This window comes from Dermacentor albipictus, chromosome 2 (assembly GCF_038994185.2).
Source record: "Dermacentor albipictus isolate Rhodes 1998 colony chromosome 2, USDA_Dalb.pri_finalv2, whole genome shotgun sequence".
Lineage (NCBI taxonomy): Eukaryota > Metazoa > Arthropoda > Arachnida > Ixodida > Ixodidae > Dermacentor > Dermacentor albipictus.
The window spans coordinates 150954252-150973034 of NC_091822.1; the positions used below are offsets into that span (position 1 = coordinate 150954252).

Here is an 18783-nt window from a genome sequence, read left to right on the forward strand (position 1 = left end):
TGTTGATAGTGTACTTTTGGGCGTATCTGATGCATCACACCGCTGCACCTGGCTTCGCAAAGTCCAGTGCTTTGTGTTGATAAAAAAATTGACTTGCCATCCCGACCCTGCGAATGTGTAAGTTCAGAAAAGCTGTTGATAACCACCACTACAACGGCTAAGGGAGGTATGCTATGTTTTATTGCTTTCGAGTAATGGTAATCTTGACAGCATGCCGCTGCTCATAGCGGTGCTGCAACAACATTGAAATCAGTTGCTAGAATGGCTATTTTATATACGAAAGGCTAGGGACGCCACTCCCCACGTCGCAAGCTGCCGCCGCCTTGCGCAGCAGTAATCTTTACCAGGAAGCGTATACAGGGAGTGCTATGTGCTTCACATTGTAATCAGGAGCGCCTTATCATCAATTATGTGGTTTGGATTATTGGTCCAAGCTTGTTGTCTTTTGAAACGTATACTGTTCTGTATGTCGTGTGTGTGACTCCAAAGAATGTGTGCACTGTATGCCTCACTTCGCTGAGTGCTTGTAGCCTCTGCCTTATGGGGGTATGGGCAATTGCATTTTTTTATTTCTTACAGGGCATGAGCCATTGCAGATGATAATTTCTGCTGATGGAAGGACATGAAAAATGCCAACCACTGAGAGTCTTAACAGCTTTGCTGTAAAATGGGACCCAGTGATTTTGTTTGATTTTCCCTTAAGAGTGGCACTTGTAATGAGGGATTGGCCAAGAATCACATGGTACTTGGCAAAGGTTACCTTGTTGAGGGCTCGCTAACCAGGCATGTCTTGCATACCTTGCTTTCAAATCAATGGTGCTGTGGGCATCACATGTCTTTTGCTGCATGCATCTTCAGATTCGTATGGACCACGTGTTTCAAGGAAGTCTTCTATTGGCATTGGGGTTTTTTCAGTGCTTTTCGGGATTGGTGGGGAACAGTGGGGGGTCTTTCAAATTTACGTCTGGTTTTGAGTGCGTAATTAGTTGTTGGGGTATTATACTTGTTGTTTACAGTCATTTATGGAGAATCAAATTCACTGGAGTCTCGCGATTTTCATCTTTTCTTTATCGCTGTATTATCTGTCCTCTCTTTCAGCATGTAGCCTTACATTCCTAATTAAGGCATTTGAGTAGATCATGAAATTCAGCAGTGTGCATGCACCTTCATGTGCGGCAGCTGTCTCACCTGTGATAAATATTTTAAATTGAAGTCGACCGGGCGTGGTTGTTAGATGAGCTCACTGTGAGCAAGAGTTCTAAGCTGGTCCAGTTTGGTTAATTTCAACATGGCACACAGTGTAGACAACAGTACAAGTGATAAGGACGGGACAACAATGATGCCTTTCTTATATACTGAAAGGCTGGCTTTAGAAAATCTATTGATATTCAGGGCATATGTGTTATCACTTGTCCCGTCATCTACGCTGTTTGCCGTAGTGATCAGTGTGAGCACAGTTGTTTTACAGGCTTATGTGCTCAAGACTGTTTTTTCTCTACGAGGTTTTAGCTGTTAACACTATTGTTCTCGCCAACAGGCTGACCTTGACCCAATAGGCCTGCACTGGAGAGAGGTGATATCCAAGTGTGCTGCATTGCTGAAAAAGTATGGAACACTGGATGCTATTGTTGACGAGGCGAGGATTCGGTGGAGGTGTTCCCTGCTGTCCAACATCGAAGCTGTGCTTGGACGCAATGGCACGACGACTGTTACGAGGCTCAACCTTACAGACTGCGATGTAATTGGCTGCGATAATACACGCCAGGACATGGCTGCGGCTGCATTTGTGTCGCCTTCCGGTGTCCTAGTGACATGGCAACTTCTTGGCAAGGGTTCCTACTGAGCATGCATGAGGGCAACATGCGCACATGAGCATCTCAACAAAGAAGTAGATAACGTTAAGAAAAGCTTTAGCTCAAGGCCAACTCAAGTTTCGCTATTCACACTCATGTAAAACGGAGAAATGCTCCCATTGGACAGCCTATAAGATAGATTTGAATGAAATTTGTTGCATTTGAGAAACGGCGTTAAATTCTAGAAACTGTAGAAAAACTCGGATTTTTTGCAAAAATTGCCAAAAATCGGTAGGTTTCAAAACAAAGGAAGCATGAAGTTTGCAAATTTGTAACTCTGCACCAAAGACAGACAGCTCAGTTCTGTAATCTGCATCTCCTAAAACATGTAAAGTGGACAAATGTTAAATATATTTATACGTTTACAGGTAATCTGAAATTAATAAAATGCTTACGAGGATGTTGCATCAGTCCTAGTCACAAATTCTTAGTATGAATGTTACACAGTGGTGTACAGTATAATAATTCTGTCCTCTGTAGATATCTCTGTAGGTGCACTTTACAGAATTGTGAAGTAATTTATTATTCCTGAGTTAGGGTTGCTAAGTTAATTTGTTTTTTAAAATGAGCAATATTCATTAAGCTTTGTAAAAAAGTGATGGCCTACATAAAGATCTACTCGCTACAGCAGCTGAATTATTACTTTAAATGCAACTAACTTAATAAAAATCGGTGCAGTGGTTGTCGGAAAAAATGATTTCTTCATTCCCGTGTATTGAGATAGGAACCTCTGAGCTGAAGCGTCCGCTTATAAGAAGTCGAGCAAACTTTGATTTACCTATATTCAAGTGCATGTAAAACTGAGAAAAAGTCTTATTAAGCTGGCATGAAAGTAATTTGAATTATAATTGCTGTGTTTAGTAGAAATGTAATTACATCAAACAGAATCTTCATTTAGACCTTCAATATTTTTAAAAATTGCAAAAAATTGGTAATATAAAAAATTTACAGCCCCGGTAATTCAGCTACAAAAACAGTTTCATCACAGTTCTATAAACTGTATCAATTACACTGTCTAAAGCATACAGATATGACATAGTATACAGTTTAATAGCTTCCACAAAACTGTTACATTGTTTACGCTGGTTTTGTCTTGGTAATTTAATAGTTGCTGGTAATATTTCAATGCGATACATACTACAAAATTTGTGCGTTTCGGAATTCATAATCGGCACAATTTTCAGTTTTGTGAAATTTGTTTTTGCTGCAGAGTTGCAGAGCTGCAAGCTTTGATGCTCCATACTTTCTGACATATTCTGACATTTGGCAATTTTTATGGAAACATTGAAGGCCTATGAAAAGCTTGCTCCCAACAGTCAGTATATTCTAACTTCCACTTATAAATGTAGGGAACCCCACCAAAATTTGTTCATTGCGTACCGAGCTAAATGCATTTACTGTTCTTGCACATTTAGATAGAAGCTTTAACTGAAGCTTCCACTTAAGAGCAAGCTTTACCTCAGGAGCTTATACTAAATACATGGGAATGGAACAATCTTTGCTTGCCATTCACTGCACCAATCTTGATGAGGTTTGTTGCAATTAAAAAGAGCGAAAATCTAGCAACTGTGGGAAGCAGATTTTCCTATTTAGGCCTTCAATTTTGAAGAAAAATTGTTGAAAATTGCAAGATCTCAAGAAATTCAAAGTACCAAGTTTTCAGCTCTGCAATTGGGTAATAAAAAGCAGTAAATTCGGCAAACTGCGCTTAAAGGAACCCTGAAATACTTTTTGAACATAGTAAGAAAATATTGCCAATCTGTTCACAAGGCTCCTCTGAACATGCCAGTCAAATATTATTGCACTGCGTGCCGCAGGAAACACTTTATGTTGTGTCAAAAGCAGTCTAAAAACGCCTGCTCTCGCTTCTGCAATGTCATCATACAGCACCATCACAAGCAGCTCGACCTACAACAGCTATTGACTGATTTCGCGATTGCGAGAACATTCTCAGTGACACAGTTATTGCTCCTTCGAGTTACATAATTGAAAAATATGTAGGTCTGCAATCTCAAAAAGACTGTAAAAGGATTTCATTTTTGCACTGCTGGTCTAAGTACGACAGTTGTGCTTTGCTACGTGTGGCCACCGAGAAGAAAAGTATAGTGCAGTCGAACATTCTGTCTTTGGGCAGGGCTAGTGGGGCATTGCTCCCTTATGCCCCATTGCTGTCTGCCCTGTATAGCTTCCAGCACGCTAGTGTAAATGAAAGGAGAGAGAAAGCCACTGATCGGCCCAATAACTTCCTCTGTGCTTGACTGAACTTGTGGCAGGAGATTCGTGAGGTGACATAAGTTAATTATGATACCATTCTATAATCAGTTAGAATAGTGTTTCAGGGCCCATTTAGCAATACATATATAGTGGACAAAGTTTATGTATTATACACCAATCTTAAGTGTACTGCTCAATTGTGAGTAGGTCTTTTGCAGTATCCTTATAAACCTTGTAACAATTCATGTAAGCTTTAAATTCATATTTGAACTTACTGATTTTTGGCAATTTTTGTTAAATAATACGAGGTCCTGAATCAAAACTCCAATTATGAGAAATGGTTACATGTAACTTTTTACCTGAAATGCAACAAATTTCTTTCATGGTGGTCCAACATTTGTCTAACCCCTGTGACTGCAATGACATCCACTGGATTTGCTATAGACAACCGCTGCCAGGACATGGATATCCTAGGGACATGTCATATGGTTCTTGCAGACATCCTTCGCACAATTGTTTGGCCTCACTTTTTGTGTCTTGCGGATATTCCTTGCATGTCCGTGAGGAACATCACGGGGACATGCTGTGTACATTCTACAGGCATGTCGGGGCCTTTTGCACAGCGTTTGCTATAAGTGTCCTCAGCACACACTGTGTGACAGATGTGATGGGCAGAGCACCCATGCATCAAGAACAGATACATTGCATGCATGCTTTATGCACACATGCATACATATGGAAGTGCATTATACTCCTCATTCTGCTAGGCCTCTCACCAAGCACAAGTGGCTTACTAAACTGACTGAAGTGTTCAAGGTTTATTGCGTCAGAAAATTCTCAAAGCGTGAAGTACACACATACATGATAGCTTCAGATTGTAATTTGATTTTACGAGAAAACATAATTCTCTTATAAAGAAACTCAAAACTTTTTGGAGGACAGTCTAATAATGTGTACTCCGAAAAAGGTTCATGTGCAGTATCCTTGGGACATTTGTGGTGGGATATCCTAAAAATGAATGTGCAATATTCTTGGGACATTCTTCGAGGGATATTCAAAAATGGATGTCTGGTGGATGTCCGCTTTGTCTCCAAAACGATGCACAGACATTGGGACACGATTTGGATGTCTTACGGGCAAAGTGTTTTCACTGGGCCATGAGCATGTCTACGATTTAGGTTGTATCATATATTAACTCTTCACGAATACCTGGTTACTGGACACATAAATGGCAGTAATGATGCTGGTAATGACACCTTGGGATGTTTTGTCCAACCACGACATGTTAGAAAAGCTTTTGTTACGTGGATGTTCTTGCCGAAGCAAAATGAAAAGACAAAGTGCGCGTTGAAAAGAGAACACGATTGTGTTGCTGCCACCACTTTACACCAGTAGCCAAGCAGGATATGGTTGGCCACTGCAGTAGTAGCTTTTGTTAAAGTCTCTGCCACAAGGTGGCACCACCACCTCGTGGCAGAGACTCACATCTATGATTCCAGTAACCCATAGATGGCAGTAGTGCATGCAGGACAATTGAAAACTCTCCAATACCTTCTCAGCCAAAGCACATGCAAAAAAAGCAGTTTGCAAGCAAGTTTCACACCAGCATTGTTGGGTAGGTTGACAAGACACTGTGCTCATGTGTGATAGTGTAACATGTCCACTCGTTGAGTAATTCCCTTCGGTGCAACGAGACATTATGCTGGTGTAACATTGTTATAAAGCGAAGCACCTCCAAGGGTCATTTCAGCATGCAGTCCTAGCTGTATGTGTTTTTTTTTAAAGCATACCAGAGGCTAATGTTTCTCTCATGTATGAAGCGAGGATGATGTCCATTTTCAGACTTGATGTTTTTGTTGTTGTTGCTAAAGTTGTGTTTTGAGGTCTTTGTTAGTTCTTTCGAAGCTAGGCTGGCTTTGCTTACAGGCGTTGCAACACGTGAAACTAGTAAGTTCCATAGTTGCATGAATATGCGAGTTCAGCATGAATGACAGATCTTTTAATACAAAGGCCTTTTTTGCCCGAAATGAAGGAGTGTTAAATGTTCTAAAGGTGAAAGTTCATACTTGACAAAAAATATTTTTCTGCTTCTCCAGTATGTCTAAATGTAAACGCTTTCTTTTTCACGCAGCTACAGGCTCAACTTGTGCTGAGAAAGATTGAATATGGCTCACTCTGCTGCACGTAACATTGTGTTTGCATTACAGATTGTAGTCTCGAAACAACAGTCCTTCTATGTAACGTTGCTTACAGTAGCTTTTGGAACGGGTCCCATGGAATAATGGGGGCCACCTCATTGACCAATGCCATTGAAAATGACAGCCTTGGCACTTGCTGGGCAAAGATTTCTTCACATCAACGCAGAAATGTGCAGCTCATTGTACTGTCTGCTGGTAACCACAGGCACCTTTCTTACTGATGAGCTTTTTTCACATAGGCTTGCACTACGAAAAGTTGATGCCTGCGCCACATCTGTGGCTTTTGCATTTGCAGCGTTGGCTTGATACCAGCGTACAGGCAGACTTCATTCATGCATCTTACGTCTTTTGCAATATGGTTGCTGCGCAAATTACAAATATGTCGGTTTTGTAGCACACGGTCTCACCCTCATTGAAATTGTTATTGGCAGCTAAAGAAGTGCAGGCTAGGTGTTTTTACTATTGGCCACACGTTCATGTGCTGCTATTCACAGCTTGCAAATTCTGTACAGCCTACAGTAGAGGCGGTGCATAATGTCTCAAATGTGTGCCCTGTACTGCTAGTCAAATTAAGATTTTTTTGTGGCAATAGTTTTGCAAAGTGCAGCATGTTCTGGGTGCAGAGGCCTCTCGCCACAGACATGGCAGGCACAGTACTTTACTTAGAAAGTTGTGCTGTTATTGAATGCGTACCAATGTTATATTGATGCAAAAGCGTCAAATGGCTCATTGAGTGAAAAAGAGTCGCCCAGCGCCGTTAAGTGACATTCATGCTGTTGCATTCACGACTCACAAGTGCCTAGGTGTCCTCGGATTGTTTTATTGCACATCATGTCACATCATTGATATTTTCATGCTCTCCACCACACCTTGTGATAACGCCAGGCATGGCTGGACTTGCGGTGTTCTTGGGCGCTAGAGATTCTGCAATTTTACTGATAGGGAACTTGCCCGAGATTGTTGTCATTCGTTGTTGCTTTGCATCATCTAGAAAGCCTCTGTACAGCAATTTCGGAACATGGACAAATCCGTGCTTGAGAAAGCAACACAGATTACTATGTCAGTGTTTTCTGGTGGTTCTTGCTTTGTTTTGCGTTGACTTTTGTTTGCAAAATTTGGTCATTTGTGTGTAAGCAACACCTTTTTGTAATTTATCTTTTTAACTAAACAAAGGAATGGTATAAGAGCCAGGCACCTGGCACCACTAAAGATCAATGTTGAGCATGAGTGGGTGACAGAAAACATTGACGTCTCTAGACTCATTGCGAGTGTCTGTGTGCTGCTGGGGAGAGGGAGGGGCACAGTTTGAGGTTTTGCCCTGTTGTAAGTGCTTAGTAAGGCACCCGATACCCACCGTGGTGGCTTAGTGGTTATGACGTTGCGCTGCGAAACACGAGGTCGCGAGATCATATCCTGGCCGCTGCATTTTGATGGAAGCGAAATGTATAAATGCCCATGTACCATGCCTTGGGTGGTCAAAATTAATCAGGAGTCCCCCACAACAACATGCCTCATATTTAGATTGTGGTTTCGGCACGTAAATCCAGAGACTTGAATTCTCTTTTTAGTAAGGCACCTTATCGTTTCATCAACAGTCGTGTCTTCAGTCCAACTCGATCTGTGCTGTCCACAAAAGGAGCCAAGCTACTCTCTTTTTTCACAGAGTCATGCTTTCAAGTTTCTGAAAATGCTTCATTTTTACTGGTGTGGACCTGCTTTACTTTTGTGTGGGTTGTGTGGGCATTCTTTTTTCATCTTTTTTTCTTTGTGTTGCAGCTGATAGGACTTGGACAAGTGAAGACAACTCGGGGGCAATCTTTCAAGTGTTTATTAGGAACACAATCTTTGTCTCTAGCAAGGCTGGTTGCCAAGCCTGCCATTTCCGATTAAATTTAAAAGTGGACAACAGTGGACTAGGATATTTGATGGTCAAATTTGATACTTCTTCCATCTTTAGCTGAAAGGTGTCCCTCTTTGCCACTTCTTGTCCATCTCCTTTAGTGCTGTATATGGAGAAGTTGAACTGCTATCCATGTATTGCCACAAGTCCAATGCTGTGAGGATAATTCTGTGCAAGCTTTCACATCAGCGCGACTGTGCCGCAGATCGCTCGACTAGATTCGGTGTGTAAATTCTATGTTGCGCATATGTGAGTTGACGCATGTTTCAGATTCCTGCATAGCTTGATTTGTAGTAGCTTGTTTCCAGTAGGTTGTTAAAACTGCGCCACAGAGCCCAGGTCACTGGTTTGTATGTGCCATGGTTAACTGGCCATGTGTATAACATTTTCATGACGGAGATTTCAAACTATCATGAGAGCTTAATGTGATATGATGGGCTACTGCTGACCATATGGATTGTTTATTCAGTAACAAAGCATTCCAAGCTAAAAACAAAGGAAATGGTGCAGTTTTTATACGACTAGTTGCCTAAGAATGTTTCCCTATTTTTGTACCAATAAAGTAGTCAACATTTCAGTTGTTCTGTTTGCATGCTGGCTCATTTGTTGCATAACTTGCATTTTTAGGCAGCGTGTTTATCTGCCTGTTGTGAAAGGGTAATGCCACGAAGGACATCCGCAATGTTTTAAAATGCTGCGAGTGAAGCCCTTCAGTGAAACAACCCGTTGTGCACCCAAGGAAGTAAACCACACAGGAAGCTCTCGGTTCTGAGATACAAACCCTTTACTATCTCTTTGAAACCCTCCAAATGACTTGTACATATATTTACAATATTCTACAGCCGTGAGCAAATGTACAAAGCCTTTCATGTCGCGAGAACACACGACAATGCACCCTCTTCAAGCTATCTTCCTCCCTCCCCACTTCTCGGTAGAGGGGGGAAAGACAGTGCACAAGGGGTCATACGGGTAAAAAAATCGGGGAAAGGAAAAAAAAATGACAGAAACAGTCATGAATGAACGATCTGCGCCTCACGTGAACAGCAACACGTGGGAACACTTTTACCACCCCTGCAGCCCCAAGCATTGAACCAACAACACGTCAACTGTAAAAACAGACAATGAAATAAGGGCGCACGAGAAGCTGTAATTCGTTGAGTATATCACCACCCTCATGCACGTTACGGGGGTGCTAGTGACTTAGGTTCTGTGCCTTCTCTCCCAAGCAAAGCCGACACTCGTCTCTCTTACACCACAGTGCTCACTTCCCCCAACCCCCTTCAGGCCATTCTCGCTCCCACAAACAGACAACACAATCTAGCAAAGCACGCAACGCCGCCACCTTGCGAGGAAGACGGCTGTCGCTATAGCACCACTCTGGCCCTTCTTTCCTTTTTTCGTGTACAAACACCCACGACCCTGCTCAACTCTTGGATTAAAAGGAAATTGAGGGAAAAAAAAGGCCACACGACGTCGGACTGTGCAGGACCTATGGCACTGGCTGCGTGAGCCGGTTGGCTCTTTTAGTTCACCTTGCATTGCCACAGCGCGGGAGGGAGTTTGAGCTGACAAGTGTCGCATTGACACCATTCAAGTGCATCAACGTTCTCTCGCCATCTGTGGTGATGAAATGGCCAATGGGACAGTTTATCAGCTAGGAAGCAAGCTGCTGCGTCTCACAGCCTTCTCTAAATCTGTCAAGAGAGACCTGCACAAAGAAAACCAAAGTTTGGGGGGAAGAGTCTAGAAGCCAACTGCAGCAGCCAACTCTTGCTGCTGGAGCAGTGACCCCAGCAGTGCAGTGAGAAATTTAATATTAATGAAAGAAAGATGGAAGCAGCATGCTTCATGGCTGCATTCTGTGTACACGGCCATCTGTATCTACAACTGGTTCCGCAAGCCAGGCCATCGTTGCAACTCGTTCTCTCTCTCTATCCCTTCACTGGGTACCACCCTTCTCCTCCTCTCGTCCATAATGTATCACAATCCTGCCTGCACTGATCACAGTTTTGTGTGCAGGAGCGATGCTTGCTCCGTTCATCACTGCCACGTTCCCTTTCTCTCCGCCTGAACACAGGCTGCGCACAAACCTTGCAACAGGTGAAAAACTCACTCATCGCCTACCACTCACAGCATCAAGCATAGATAACTGGACCACAATCTGCGCGGGGCAATAGTAGACAAATGGAAAAAACCCTGTGCAACACTCTTGAAACCTTCTAAACACACGCACACACACTTTGCCCTTGCCTGCCGTTTGGCCTTCTCCATTCACCACCAGGATGGCACCGTAACACACAACATGCCACGCGCGGTGCCATCGAACTCTCTCTCAGTTTTGATGTAACAACACTTGCATTGCAACACAGTAAGAAACGACAAGCTTCAACTTGGAGATGGGACAACTGCTAGAGAAAAGAGTCTGTGCAGAAACAGTAAAAAAAAAAAAATTAAATAGCAGAACAAGCAGAGTTCAGCTTCTTTCTGTTGTTTGTCCCTGTGCACTGCCTTATACTACCGTGAGACAGTTTGCTTTGACCTTCTCAACGCTTGCTCCAGCCATTCTGCTTCCTCACAGGACAGTGAGCTGGCAGACAGTGGCTTGCATCTTTCTTTGAGACAAGTCGACAGCGCACTTAAACTATACATAATTCCGGCAAATGCTGAATTATGCAAGCGCCCAGAAGTCTGGGACGATAAACGTGCACACAGGTGACTTCTAAGCACATGAGCAGAACTTTCACTGCATAAGGCTACTGTTTCGACGATGGCACATGAGAGCCTCTCTCACGTTTTGAGATGCCACAAAGTTTACACTGTCCTCCTTTCTTCCACAACAATGCCTTCCTTGCATATAAACTGCAACGCTTTGCGACACTAGGCCAAGAAGCCCCCCTCAACCCCCAAACACCACGAACACCAGTGACTTGCTTCTGTGCACCTAACAAGCTATACTAAACGCTCCCTTTTGCGCGATTCGTGGCTGCGGGCTCTATCGTGACACATGCGTGCACATGAGACCCCCTTCGATCAATGCAACAACAACCAAGCACAGTTGGAGGCTAGAAATGTGTTATGACAATGAACCTGCAGCGAAAAAACTATGACAATGCAATTGTGCAGTGCATCAGGCCAGTATCGCAAGAAGTGTTCCCAATATACAACTTGTACAAGGTGGTACGTCTTTCACATATGCCGTCCAGCTGACAGCTGTAACATATTCGTCAACAAAGCCAGTCACAACCTTGGCAGGCAAGGTTCATTCTTGGTGCAGTCACATACTTTTTCGAAAGCAAAAGGTCCAGTCAAAACTTGATGCTACTGCTTACTTGTGAGCCTTGACAAAAAAAGAAAATCATTTGAACATTAAAATCATTCCTGAGTAAGAAAAATTTACATAACGGCCACATGCCTGTGAATTGGCAGCTGCTATTCTTGAGTGGTGTGCAACATTCTTGCTGGGCAGATGCTTTTCACAATGCAACAAAGTCTGAATATGACCACGTAAGCATTATGCAACTGGGGCGCACCAAGGTGGCTTCCTGAAATATTGCAAGCCTTGGCCTTCCACATGCATTTTGTAGTTACTTTAAAAAGATTACGGACACGAGTCTCGCACAGAACAGGAATGCTGTGTGGCAGGCAAGGGATGTATGCAATGCCCAATCCCAGTGAATCATGCACAGCACTCGCATCAAGCTGTTCTAAGATGTCTGGCAAATCAGCCAATGGAAAAGATGCACAGTGCAGCTAAAACAACATCCAACTGCTTAGACTAAGTCAGTGAGCAGAATAACTTCATTCAATTTGCCTGCGTTTTGTAATATAGTTCAGGAGGTTCTACACCTTGCTCTCCGTTTCATTAATTCAGCATGGTGGCAACATGGTGGTCTGCGCATGCAGGAACTGACACTGAACTGGCATGAACAAATTCATCAAGTTCATTCCAAATCGAATGGACCAAATGTATATCCTGCTTTCTACTGATTGCAAGCAGAGCGCTACCTTTCATTTATTTGTTGTTTTTTTTTTTTCCAATTTACACTGCATGCAAAACATCCTGCCCAGAATTGCAGCTCTCTAATTCGGTAAAGGTCGCCGAGGCTTGATTTCATGATGACGCCAGCCTACTGCGTAAGTGTTGACTTATGAAGGTCTGCACCAGCATTTCTCCAACGCATGGGTCCAACGTACAGTTGCTCAAAAGGGGCGTGAATAGGTGAAAAAGCCAATCGTTCTGTAGGGATGATTTAAAAGATCAAAACTAATGCTCGAGAAAGTATGCATGTGACAATGGTCTGATGCAGGATGAAGTGACAGAAGGTGGTGTAGCCGTACGACAGTAATGCATGGAACGTGATAAAAAGATGCGGCACCAAACTGGACAAACGAAAAAGGAAGAGGGGGAGTTGAGAGCAACTGGAAGATGGGAACCAGCAACTGCGTATGTACAGGTGCCACAATTTTACAACATCGAACAACCTGTCGTGGTGATGACGCGACTGGTTGGCCTTGGCAAATCCTTGCCACCGGCTTCTGTTCTCCGACGGCAAATGTGACGAGTCGTGGGAGATGACATGATCCAAGCTAAAAATAAATACAGCGAGATGACACCACAAACAATGAGGACAGGATGATGACTGGTATCTTGGCACTAGGGTTACATTTATATTACTCAAACAAGTGGAAGAAGGGGCAGGGAGGATGTAAGAGGGACAAAGCTGGTTGAGAAACAACGGTCTCATTGGCAACGGACGAGAACACAATGCAGTCACGAGACGCAAAACAAAGAAAACAATGAAGGGTGCGAAAGGTGAGAGATGGGCGATGGAGAGCCGAGTCAAATTTTTTACAAAGGGAGTGGACCGCTCAGGGCGTGGCGGAAAGAATGAGAAGTGTCTCTTTCTTGGCACGGATTTTTTGTACTGCGAGAGGCGACCAACACCATGAATCCAGCTTTTGAGAACCGTGCATGTGCCATTTCAGGAATTTTTTTTTTTAATCTTTCGTATTGTGTTGCTTTGTGCCATTCATAAACAACGTCTCCACACGTGGAGAGCGCAAACGTGGCGCCAAAAATCTCGCAACTGGTCGCTGTCGCTTTCAGTTTTCTCTCTCATTTATTTTGTACGATGAGTGTCGATGTGACACTTGTTTTTCTATCCTTTTTTTTTTTCTTTTCTTGTTTTGTGCAGGATAATGTAAAGGTGGGGACATCATGACTAGGACGCACACATTTGAAAACCCGCTTTGAGTAGTACTTTGAACACACACACACACACGCACAAAGAGAGAGAGAGAGAGAAGGGAAAAAATAAACATCAACAAGGACAAGTGCGACTTGACCAGGTGCTTAAAAACACCGCGGAGAAGTTGAGGTACTGTTACTGCCAGAAAACACACAACAATCGGAAGGACGCCAAAGGAAAACAGTGACAAGTTTAGCTGCTAGGTGACACTAGTCAAATGGCAGACAGGCAGCAGAAAAAGCTCGCCTGCCAGAATAATTATGTGAGCACCAAAGACAAGTGGCAGCAGAGCCACCCTCGAATTCCTAAAGCTGCTCTTTACGATGCTGCAAGCTGCAGAAATGAATGAGAGACGCCAGTTTGCCTGCTGAGTGCAGCATCGACTTGTGTTTGTAAATGTGCTTTCCCTCTTTCTTTTTTCTCGTTTCTTTTATAGATTTCGAGCAAAAGGTTTGTATGTGGATGTTACACGGATAACAACAAGACAGCTTCGCAATGGTTAACCGCTTGTCGTCGTGGAATAAAATTACCACATGGATATATAAAGCCCAATTTGAAAAACACCTAGAAGTAGAAAAAGCAACAACATACCATGCTATGGTTGCATTTAAGACGCAAATAAACAGTGTATGTCGTCTAATGGAAATATGAATTTTTTTCATCTCTTGGGGTTATAGGTGCAGCTTATACGCGGAAGAAATCTAAAGAAATCGTTCCTTTTCTATTCTCTTCTTCGTTCTATTTTTGCAGCTGTGGGTGCAATGACAATCCAACTCAACAACACTTAAAAAAACATAAAACACTGCGGTTAAAAAAGAAAAATTAAGCTTGACACCTTTGTACAGTTTGTACGGCGAAAAAAAAAAAAAGAATAAGCTATAGCATCATTAATAAGGCTGAATGTCTAGACTGTCACAAAACAATGTCAGCAGTGTTAGGGCACTAGCAAAACAGAAGCTCAACACCTTCGATTGCTACTTGTCTGCCATTAAGGCTTCTTGAGCCAGATGCTGAGACGTACTTCCGAAAAGTGAATGCACTGGTCCAGCCCAATCTACAGCGTTTTCCATTGGTGTCCTGGCTTCCCATTGAAGCGGCGCCATTGTGACGAATGAGATGCCCTCACCTTTCTGCAGTGACAAACATTTGCATGGTCGGTTCTACTGCAGATGTGTAATGCATGCAATGGATACCTGCATGTGCTAAAAAGATTTGCTTGTGCAAGGAACATTACAGCAAGCCACGCGGAGTGCACAGACCATGTGCGTGCAACAGCAACGTCCATTGTGCAGAGAAAGAAAAAAGTGAGGAGTCGTGTTCTCAGTCGAATGAACCACTAGAATCTTTTGTAACATGTGCAGATATAAACGAACTGCACATTATTTATAATGAGGATGGGAAAACGTGTTAAAATGCAATCGTAACTGCATGCAATTACATCGGGGCTGATTCTGCACACCTTCAGAGTGTTATGTAGCAGACGATGCTCACTGCTACAAGCGATAATTGTTTACAACTGGTATCATTCTAAGTGGACGCGCACTATGAACATTTTACTGCCGCAGACAGTAATAACTCTCACTGTAGCCACGCCATAATGAAATGAGTTGCAATAATAAGGTGAGCAATGAATGACGCCTGCCTTTTTCCACTAAGGTGCATGAACACATGAAAAGTACAAATACATCTCCAGAAAGAAAAAAGAAAAGCGACGGAAGCTGTCTTTTCGAGAATCCCTGAATGCTCATTGAACGAAGTGTTCCTCAGACTGCACTAAGCGATATAGGGATGCTCAATGGTCACTTGCAGGCCAAGCGACAAACCATGAAAGCTTTATGGTACATCTGCCAAAACATGAAATACGTCCAACAGGTGCCCAAAAGAGGATGAGATACAGTAGAATCCTGGGTGCGTGATCACGGTTTATATGAATATAATTCCCCAGCCAAATCACATTGTGCAGAATGTTCAGGGTTGCAAGTTATCGAATGATCTTCTGCATCATTCTCTTCGATACAGATCCGTGAGCTGCAGCTACCTGCAGTTAGGCGATCGAGGACATCACGTAACCGTTTAGGTCTTTTGCTGCCATAGCGAGGTCCTCAAACCGCCAGATTACTCCGACATTTCTGTAGTTTGTGCAGTGTTCAAAAAAATAACTTGGCTATAATCAGCTCTAAGTAATTTCAGTGAATGCTAATTTCATTTCTGTCTGATGACACGCATTTCGGATTATGCCATTTACATTATGCAAGGTTTTACATCGCCAAGGTTCCTACTGTATCCAGTTTTGTTCTGCTGCAAATTTGATGTTGCAGGGTACACTTCCAACTCTCTTGAAGGCCATTAATTGCAACTTAGGTGGCCTCGGCACACAGGCCTGCCTCTCATCACAGGTCTGCATGCACCCACCCCAACACAAGCGATTGTGCGAAATTCTGTGAAACAGGCGACGAGAATGATGACAAGTGAGCTTTGAGTGAACAAGGCTTTCCACACAGAAGTTGCGCTTCCATCTGCCGCCACACAACAGCCGAAAAGGGGGCAACAGTGGATGAAAATGCACACGCACAGACACACACACATGCATGCCGAACAGGGCAACAGAAATACCAACTGTTCAAAAAAACAGCCAGGAAAAGCGCACACGTGGCACAATGCAAACTGGAACTGCAGAGAGCTGTGTCAACGGGATGTACCTTACAACCCCGCACCCGTGAAACAGATGCGGGGGGAGAGTGAGTCACGTTTAAACATTGCTCTTTCTCACTTGACACTTTGCGTGCACTACACACAACTTGCATCTAGAACTCTAGCATCAAGGCTGCGTGTTGCCCGACAGTTTCAGCTTGCCCCACCTAAAGCAAGCCTGTCTCGCACACCAGATCATAAAGAATACTCCCCACTTGTCACAGTGGCTCCTATTCACTCACACAACAATAACAAACAAAACAACAAACATTAAAACTTCTCAAGTCATTAAACATGGGCCAAAAGAAAAGAAAGGAAACAGGCAGGCCTACACTGTAAAAGTAAGAACTTATGAACACTACGAGGTGAGTGACACGAAACAACAAAAAAAAAGGGGGGAGGGGGGCACCTGTGCTGACAACAACACACAGCTGTTTGTCTTCCATTTTCACAAATAGCAGTGCGAAAAAGAAGAGAGAAAACGTAACAACAACAGCAATAACAGGGACACATTGAAAGAGGAAAGACGCTAAAAGACCTCGACGGACAAACACCGGCGAGATCCTGCAGTGGTACTGACTGTCCATGTGACACGGCGTCTTGCCGGTCGCCATAATCACCGTGCATGCATGTCGTAGTCCCGGCGGAAAAAAGTATTGCATTTGACGTTTCTTCCCACACCAGTTACCCGCTTTAACACAAACGAGGTGAGCCCCAGGAAAAGCAGGTTTGGCTTGGCTTTTAGAAGAAAACTCCCCACTCAACAAGGGCCAGGTACAACTTGGCACGTGACGTAAATAGTTGTGCCTTTTTGATCAAAGCGAGCATCAGCCATGCCTACAACTTGTGCCTGCTTCGCCTATATTAGTGCAATGAGCCTGCACTCTGCCATCAAGCCTAGAATTTGCGGTTTCTTATTTGCAGCCGTGACAGCTGCTTTGAGAGGAAGCTGGGGATATATGGGGAAGAAGGGAAGGAATGTACCTGTTGCAGTACTTGCCAGTAGTCAGTTGACTGAGAAGTAGCAACTGTCATTTTTTAGCTAAAGCGAATATGCTGCGACTTTTCAGCCCAGAGAAAGCATTTTACTAAGCCAATACATCTTTACAGTCTGCTACACGTAAAGTGTGAAAACCACTTTACGTTTGCTTCCAGGCTTTAGCTTGTTCCACATTTTAACTGAGCAGAGGAGCACAGTTTTTGACTGGCAGGCAGTGTGCACCAAGCCCATTCAATTTGAAGGACTGGGCTGAAGAAGCATAGCCTGAACTCATTCATTCCTTCCAGACAGCACTGGACCCGCCATTCGCCAAAGCCAGAAGCACCAAGGTGTTCACACAAGCCAGCCTTCATCTCTCGAGGTACGGAAAAAAAAAAAAAAAAAGAAAGCACCAATAGTGCTTTGCCAACAGTAGAAAGCGAACAGGTTGAACATACTTGGGCTATTTATCTTTTTTCCCCCGTCTGACATCGTGCAGCCATGTTTTACAAGAGGACAAACGACAACAAGCGTACCACATGGAAACTAGCTTGAGCAGGTGCCTTTGCAGCAACATCGAGTGAATGGCAAAGGGGTTTGCCTCTGGCTGACGATGCCATTTAGCGGGAACAGACGCAAAGGTGGCCATGGCTGAGCAAAATTAAGTCTGGCACATGCCAGGCTCCCTCTCGTGGGGGTCACACCTCGTAATGCAAACACATTTTTCTCAGGCCACGAGAATGGAGAGCCAAGCACACACACGGCCTTCCAAGTCAATGGCAACGGTGCAGAAAGAAACGGTGGAAGGGCCGCCGCGGGGCGTCGATAATGAGAGATGCGCGCTGCAACGTGCGGTGCGGTGCTGCTGCGGCACCACCACTTCAGGTGGCGAGGAGCATCTTGTGTTGTTCCGCTGGTGGTTTGGGTGGGGTCTGGGGACTGCGGGCTGCAGGCTCCTTGACCTCGCGCACGTTCACCGGGGAGCCGTGTGGCGCCACTTCGGGAGAGGCGGCTGTCGGTGGCGGCGGCGGCTGCGTGCCAGGTGGAGATGCAGGTGCACTCGTTGGCGGCGGTGGCATAGGAGGGGACGGCGTGTCACCGCCCTTGGACATGGAGCCCAGCTTGCAAGACATGGGCTCTGCCTCCTGCATAAAGCCGCCACACATCACGAAGAATTAGAACTCGGTGCCCTCCGAAAACAGCTTTGTTTCTGGACATGACTGCACCTGAAGCAATTTGTTTGTGCCCCTTGGGAATGCACAGGGTCATTTGTTAGGAAATACTGTTCCATTATTGTTCACACCGGTGTAACTTCAACATCTCTTCTATGTTATTGTGAAAAAGCAGCTGCAACAATGCAGTGGATATATATAAGTTAAAGGGACAACAAGAAGAAATGTTTAGCCAAGATAGGTTGATAAATTATTCGTATACTGAAAGCCTGTCATTGTTTTTTTCTGCACTAATATACGACTTCATTGCGGAGAAACTTGCCATCGAAGGTCCAGCTGCTGCACCTTAATTTGAGTTGCTCGTGCCAAAAAGGACCAATTGACGTAAACCCCACGTGGCCTCCTCCTCTGTCACTCATTGTGAACCAGGCTGTGCTGACATCACATGTGAGGTGGCACAGTCCAAAACGGGTAAAGCAGCTGCGATTTTCCATTTTCATCATTTTCTCGCTTACAAAAGCTCTTGC

The 18783-nt window shown here is 44.0% G+C and overlaps 2 protein-coding genes across 5 annotated transcripts in view; one reads left to right on the top strand and one right to left on the bottom strand.

The window, feature by feature from the left end:
• LOC135899842 (uncharacterized) overlaps positions 1 to 4932 on the top strand; it is a 29326-nt gene extending 24394 nt beyond the window's left edge. For all 3 annotated transcript variants that reach the window (XM_065429222.1, XM_065429221.1, XM_065429220.1), the window contains exon 4: positions 1538 to 4932. In XM_065429222.1, coding sequence (XP_065285294.1) covers positions 1538 to 1843 — 306 coding nt within the window. In that variant the 3' untranslated portion in view covers positions 1844 to 4932. The remainder of the gene's footprint in view (positions 1 to 1537) is intronic.
• A 3999-nt stretch (positions 4933 to 8931) lies between these two features.
• Positions 8932 to 18783, bottom strand: part of Snoo (Sno oncogene) — a 176356-nt gene continuing 166504 nt past the window's right edge. For both annotated transcript variants that reach the window (XM_065429219.2, XM_065429218.2), the window contains one exon: positions 8932 to 18229. In XM_065429219.2, coding sequence (XP_065285291.1) covers positions 17966 to 18229 — 264 coding nt within the window. In that variant the 3' untranslated portion in view covers positions 8932 to 17965. The remainder of the gene's footprint in view (positions 18230 to 18783) is intronic.